The sequence below is a fragment of the Haplochromis burtoni genome, unplaced genomic scaffold (genome assembly GCF_018398535.1).
Source record: "Haplochromis burtoni strain Fernald_Lab_line unplaced genomic scaffold, NCSU_Asbu1 Contig_13, whole genome shotgun sequence".
In the NCBI taxonomy this organism is placed as follows: domain Eukaryota; kingdom Metazoa; phylum Chordata; class Actinopteri; order Cichliformes; family Cichlidae; genus Haplochromis; species Haplochromis burtoni.
In genome coordinates this window covers 477,557-484,681 of record NW_024582374.1, presented here as the reverse complement: position 1 = coordinate 484,681, position 7,125 = coordinate 477,557, and the positions used below count along the sequence as shown (strand labels likewise).

At 39.0% G+C, this 7,125-nt stretch overlaps 1 protein-coding gene across 3 annotated transcripts in view; it reads left to right on the top strand.

The window, feature by feature from the left end:
• gng12b (guanine nucleotide binding protein (G protein), gamma 12b) overlaps positions 1-7,125 on the top strand; it is a 29,517-nt gene that overhangs the window by 20,332 nt on the left and 2,060 nt on the right. For 2 of the 3 annotated variants that reach the window (XM_005919829.3, XM_005919828.3), the window contains one exon: positions 6,927-7,047. In XM_005919829.3, the coding sequence (XP_005919891.1) occupies positions 6,955-7,047 (93 nt within the window). In that variant the 5' untranslated portion in view covers positions 6,927-6,954. Of the gene's footprint in view, positions 1-14; positions 3,327-6,926; positions 7,048-7,125 lie in introns of those variants that run through there. The other variant, XM_005919830.3, reaches the window with a different exon arrangement.

Sequence of the window (7,125 nt, the reverse complement as noted above, 5' to 3'; positions counted from 1 at the left end):
CTCTGTGCTGACCCCTTCTGAAGTCCACCACCAGCTCCTTGGTCTTCACCACTGATCCCAGTTTTTGCCATTTGTGGATAACGGCTTGCAATCTGGCTATTAGTCTTTCCAGACTAATAGATATAAATAACATTGTTTCTCATTTGTTCTTTAGATCGTGGTATGATGTGTTGCGTTTATAGATCTTTTAGCTTACTTCATATTATCAGACAGGTTCAGATTAAGTGATTTCTTGATTCAACAGTATTTGAAATAATTACACCTGTGTCTCTATTGAAATTGAGCTCAGCTTTCCAAACAATATGGTTAATTATTGTTAAATAATGACTTAACTCTGAATTGAATCATCATGTAAAAAATGCATTTTGTTTTTATTCCGGTTATCTTTGTCTATTGTTGTTATTTGTTGATCATCTGTAAGTGTGATGAATATTAAAAAAAGAAATCAAGAAGGGGGGAGTGCTTTTTCATGACACTGCCACACTGTTGACAGGCAATGCGTCAGTTCTAACCCAAACCCTGTTATCAGGATGAATACCCTGGTCCGTGTCCTGCTTGCACTTTGTTTGTTTTCTCCACTTGCTGATTTGCTTTATTTTTCAAGGTCCTTTTCCTGTCGATTAGGGTTAGGAAAATACTGTTTTTCAAGTTGAAATATGCCCTCTCACAATAGTAACCTTGCTTGTAGGAGTTTTCCGTTACACCCACATATCACTAATGTCATCACCCAGTGCGTAAGGGTCCGGAAGCTAAAGGACACCTTGTTCCTAAATGAGCCATGTGAGCTTATTTAGTAAAACAGAACTAAAAGCCTGGGGATGAGAATGAGCTGAATTGATGCATAAAAATCTAGAGCTGTAATTAGCCTGAAACATGCAAATCAAAGACCAGCAAGTGGGCTGTAAGCCAGCTAAATAACAGGCTTCAGTATTCTATTGCAGTGCTTCTCAAAGCATGGAGGCATGGAGACACTGCAGGTTGGGCACACATGCAGGTGGAAGTGCATCACCTTGGGAACTCTTACAGTTTGGTTTTCTGTTACTTTTTGTTCTCACTAGCTTTTTACTTTTACTTTTGTGGTTACTCTCATAAATCGTGTTTTTAAAAAAAAAAAAAAAGCTTAAAATTGCTCACTTCACAGTAACTCTGTTTGGAAATGAAAGCCACTTCAGTAACCCAACCTGCCATTACCCAGTGCCACAGGACAGGACACTTTGTACCTAAATGAGTCACAAATTTAATAAAATACCACTAAATGGTGCCTGGGGAATGAGAACGAGGTGTATCGATATAACGCGCAATAAATCTCTAATTAGCCTAAGGTTTGCACGTCAAAAACCAGAAAACAGACCAAAATGTCAGTTAAATAACAAGTTCACTTCTCAAACTGTGGGTCTTGGAGCCACTGTAGGTGAGACAGGGAGATGCCAAGTGAGGCTTTGGAACTGGAACATGCCAAAAAAAAAAAAAGAGAGCATGAGAAGCATGCAGTGGGGCATTTGTAAAGCATCAAGAAAACGGTACCCATGCTTTTGAATGTTGCACCGAAAATTAATTTGTTCAGTTGTATGTTTGCATGTGCCTATCTTTTTCCACCCTCTTGACCATTTCACTCTTGAAAAAAAAAAAAAGAAAAAAAAGAATTGTCTCAGAAAGGTTAAACACAGAACATAATTTTAAAAAATGAAGAATTTGCAGCACCAACAGCCAATTCTTGAACTCTTGCTAGTCACGGATGGAAACGGGAATAGTTTGAGCTTTCCATAATGAGTTTTGCAAATTTTTGTAGCAATCACTCCCGCTTTGAGCTTGTTAGGGTTAGGGAGGAGCCTGTATGGACCAAAGAAATGATAATAACAGCTAAGGAGTATTTCAGTACACATATGGGCATATGATATGTCAGTAGGTCATTAGAGTATTTGGTCAGGCAGCAGATCTGTGTGCACTATTACACACCAAAGGGCAAAAGCTGCTGTCATAAACTCTGCAGGACCTCTGTGCTGGCACTGTGAGGGCCCACCTGTGCAAAAGCCCTGAAGCCACATCAAAGTAAGCCCTCCGCTGTAAAACTTCAAATATGTTTTCATCAATCCTTTCAGTATGCCACATGTTTACATTTGCCACACATAAGCACACACGCTAGATGCAGACAGGCGCAACACAGCTGAAGACATTTCAGACATTCTTTTGGCTAGCAGGATCTTAAAGACTCTGCCGCACTTGGAATCACACACCCGCAGTGATAAAAGTTCACTACTTGTTTATGTTTGTTTTACTGGAATGAGTGCACTTTTTTTTTCTTTTTCTTTTTTTTTAAACCACGCATTTGTTTAATTGAGGTCTTATTTCAAAAATAAAATTTCTAGTGTTCCTTGCAGTAGGAACTATCTGCATATAGTGCAGTGGTGGTTTTAACTCAGGAATACTTCATGTTTTTCAAGAAGTATAAAACATAAACAAGCTCATTCGGGGCAAATGAGCTTGTTTATGTTTTTTGACTTTGGGGCAAATCCAGGTTAAACGTTTCTTGTATTTGAGTATGCATGCTATAAACCAGTCCGGTTTGCCTCACTACAGTACATACATATTACGGGAAAAGAATGGGAGTTTTTTTCTTCTTCAAGAAATATAAAAATACTCATTTTATTCAAATAGCTTTAGTACGGTCAGAATCTTAAGGAGAACCTACAACAAAAGTCACATTATTGACATGCATGAAATTTAGAAGTAATTAGTTTATTTTGATCCCTCAGAAGCAGCAGGGTTACTGTAACACTAGTCACTGCCTTGACTTATAATAAGGGATTACTTGGAATCCAGCTCATTTCAGGAGAGGGACCTCCCTGTATCAGACAGTTCCTTTGAACGAAGTTGCACAGCAGAGTCTGTGTGTGATGAACCAATCCTGCTGGAAGGATCTGTAAACCCATTCACCTCTTTCAGTCTGGCTGCTGAAGACAGTATGCCACATCTGGTCCCTGCGGTCTCCACGTCTCTGTGACTGGTGGACGAGCACCTCCCAGCAGCTACTATTTAGCTGTTCTCATGAGTTTTTTTTTTTTGTTTGTTTTGTTTTTTTGTAACCTGGAACTTATTTTTTATTGCAAATAATTTCACTTTGTTTTTCTTATGAACTTTTTACAGCCTTCTATAGAAAGTGGTATAGGTTACAAATCTTTTCACAAATCAGCAGCAGAGCCAAAATAAATCAAGCAATTTGATAAATCGGGAAATAGCACAAAGGTTTTAAACCTTTTATCTGTTTAATGTGCAGGAAGAATTGTCCATGCTTTTACTTCTGGATGTGCAGCTCAAAGGATTATCAGGTAAACATCCTAATTTCAGCTCCTCTACAGGAAATATGACCACTTAGCACCTGTACTGAGGTCATTGTATTGGCTTTTGCTTGTTTTAGAACTAAACCCCTAATACTTTTTTTCTTCTTCATTGCCTGCTTATTCTGGGACATCAGTCAAAAGTGGTGAAGTGTTATGGATCTTATGGGTATATTCTTAGTTATTTTATTTATTCACTTGCTCACGTCAGTCTGTTGACTTAGTGTCATATTATCTGACTAGGTTTGTGCCTGCAGCCTCTGTGGTAGCTCGTGCTTTGTGCAGCACATTGTGAATCCACCTAGAATGAAATGTGCTGTATAAATAAGTTCTGCTTTCTTTCTTGCCTAATAGTTTAAGTGAGAAGCTGAATCTCTAGAAAAAAAGTACATTTATTTCAGAATGTTTTTATTTCACTCTTTGTATTTTAATAACAGCGTGAACACAAACTGGCATGATCTGACAGTGTTCCACTGAACTTCTTGAGATGCCAGGAATACTTGTCTTTGAAGTGCCCCCACAAATGCTCTTTGAGGTTGAGGTCAGGTAGCAGTCCACACTCCTTGGTCTACTTTGGTGTTCAAGTAGGCCCTCAAAGCTTTGAGGTGTGTTTGGATTCATTGTCCTGCTGCAGTATGTATCATTCTCCAGAAAAATGCAGGGTGGAGCATCTCTCTGAAGAATGGAGTGTGGCTTGTTTTTGGTCAGGGTTTCGATTAAGTTTAGGTACTCGGCTCCAGGGTAGACACACCTGGTCTGCTGGAAATGTGAGGCATAGCCAGGTTTACTTGCTTTCTTGCCTAATGGTTTAAGGCATAGCCAGTGAGGGAACAATAGCTAAAAGTTGCTTCACCTAAACAACCTGAAAGCCACCAATCTGCTTCACTTTCAAAGCTGTCATACAACTAGTGCAATCTTAAGTGGATCTTCTTAATTATGCGTCTAATTGACAGCAATTCCATTACTGAATTTGTTTATCTATTAAATTCTTTAATTCCCTTGACCCAGTTTTATATGAGCAAAGTAGTACACCTATAGAAGTTTTCTTTTGGATCAGTATATCTGCTATAATATTTGAAATTCCAAACAGGTTACTCATGCTAGCTGTAGCATGTTTGTGCAGCATTCCTTTTCATTTAGGCATAAAATGTGCTAAGCAGGATTGCAATATTTAGAAGGATAAGCTGCTTAGTTGGGAAAGAGTTTTTTGGACTCTAAAGTGTACTTATTATGGCAGTTTGTATCGGGAATAATATGCAACAGGGGGTCACAGTTTTTTAGGGCATAGTGCCCTTTGCTATACTAACATTAAACATGCAAGCTGCAAGTAAACTTACACAGCCATACCAGCATAGGTATGGATGCCCTAAATACCTTAGATGTTTTTTAGTCTGTGACTTGTGTTGCAAGATGAAAGGTCTCTACACTTCCATCTCAAAAATCTAATGTTTAGATCAGTGTAAACAGTCACTGTTACCCAGCGCTTTTATGTTTCTGGTCTCAGGGCTTGATAGTAACAGCCAGCGTCACACAGTGTCCGTGCAGACGTTAGTGGGTAGTTACTAACCCTGCTGTGACGCAGCTCTAACCTTTTTCAGAGTCCACTCCTGCCTGGCCAGCACAGCTGTGTTGACGAGAGATGCATGACATGAAGTGGTAACTTCCTTTGTACAATGAGTACACAGGTCCAGAATGTTGTACACGAGCCTGACAGTAAATATGTGCAATCGTGCTTTTGGTTTTAATGTCAGCATGCAGGTTTTCAGGAAAGCTACCTTGACAACTGCCTTGCAAAAGCCTTGCACTCCAGCAATAACAGCTACACTTTCTCTATCCTAGGTTATTATCCCATGTCTGTAGCTTCTATTTTTAGCACCTCCACCCCATATTTAATCATTTATACTTTGGAGGGTAACAGGCGATACTGCTTCCTGTGGAGGAAGCGGAAAGGAGTGGGTGGGTGAGGGGGGGGGGGTTAGAGAGATGTATGGTCTTGTCTTTTTTTCTGTAGTCAGTTCTGCAGTTGCCCATGTTTCATCTCCCTTCCGTTTCAGCGTGTTCCCCTCCTCCGTAATATCCTGCACCAGAGCACAGAGCTAACATTTACTGCACCACATGCCAAAGGTTATTTTTGTCAGTCCCACAGAGCTGCTCTCTGCTGTGTTTTCTTAATGTGTTCCAGGAACAAAAGCTGCAAATTATCAGCTGAACAATTGCTATGCACAGTTTAAGTTCTCAATAAAATTGCTCAACAGTGCATTTACTGTGTTTTACTCTAACTTTGAATACAAGACATTGTGTTACTCTTGCGTTAGAGACTGTTTCTGGTTTTTAAAGGAAATTGCTTTTAGTGGAGAAAACAGAAAGGAAACACGAGGTTTTGTTCAAAGACTGCTTCCCCTTTGAATTCTGCCTGACAGTTGGCTAAAGTTAAATGTAAAAAATGGCCAGCGTGTCGCCTCCCCTACGAGCAATGACGTAATGAGTCGGTAAAAGCAAACCAATGTATCCTGGAAGTGGGAATTGTGAAACTGGGTTGGGTCACAGCTTTTACGCATATTGAATGAATTCAGGATTAGGTCAACTGCCACTTCTGAGAAGTTGCACAGTTATAGTTTGTTTCAGCTTCCACATTTTAGTAACTTGATTTCTTATATCTAAGGACATCATGCATAAAACCTCTAATGTGTAAACATGCAGCTTTGTATTTTTTCTTATAGCCCTTTTTTGTTAGTGAGTGCTTGCCAATAACTGAAATATTTCATGTATTACATAGATTGTTGCAACATTTTTATGCAGACATACACAGTGATATAGACTGTATCTCAAAGATGCTTAAAGCCATTGGTCCTTGATGTTTTGTCTAGAACCACCTCGTGTAGTGTCAATAAGTGATCTGTCATTTGATTGGATTTTTACTTTCCTGGGAGAATCTTATGGCAGGTGGAGGAAAATCAAGCCAATTGATGTCAGGTATGACAAATCATGCCACAATGATTTGTCGTTGGGTCGTGAAATAAAATTGCACTTCCCACTTAGTACATCAGCATTCATTTTTTGGCAGAAGAGACTTTTTTGTGTTCTTTTGTTTTAGTCCGAGCCAGATTCCTTCTTGCTCCGTTTCAACTTTTATAGCTCTATTTCACATCTTTCCTCTTATTGGTATCATTTTAAAACAATATTTTTTTCAACATTTAATTTTGTAACTTAATATTGCATTTAAATGCAGTAACCTTAGCAGAAAGGTAATGTGCAGCTGGGACATGGGAGGTATCGAAAACCGCTTTTAAGCCAAATAACTGCAATTTGACTTGATGCTAAGCTCATTCGTCTCTATATACTAATAGCATCAAGTCTATGTTCATCAACTTAGATTCTGTTTTGTTGCTGTTATAGCCTCACATGTATTTTTAGCAGCAGCTTGGCCTTTGTGTCACTTCTTTAATCTCCCGCAGGAACATCTTGTTGCCAGTCAGCATATCAACAAATTAATTAGACTGTGGTTTATTTGGTTTCCTTTATCTAAATACCAGATGCATCTCTACACTAATTAACAAGAATTCAGTAAGGATCATATTTTGTCTTACACAGGTTTAAGCACAGCTGTCTAAAAACTGCAATGTCATCAAAAATGCAGAGCTCCAGTAGCATAGTTCAGGCCAGACGGACGGTGCAGCAGCTGAGGATAGAAGCCAGCATTGAGAGGATAAAGGTATGTCTGCAGTCACATTCACACCACTATGACTGTTCCACTTTTTTTTTTTTTTTTTTTTTTTTTTTTTAGGAGATT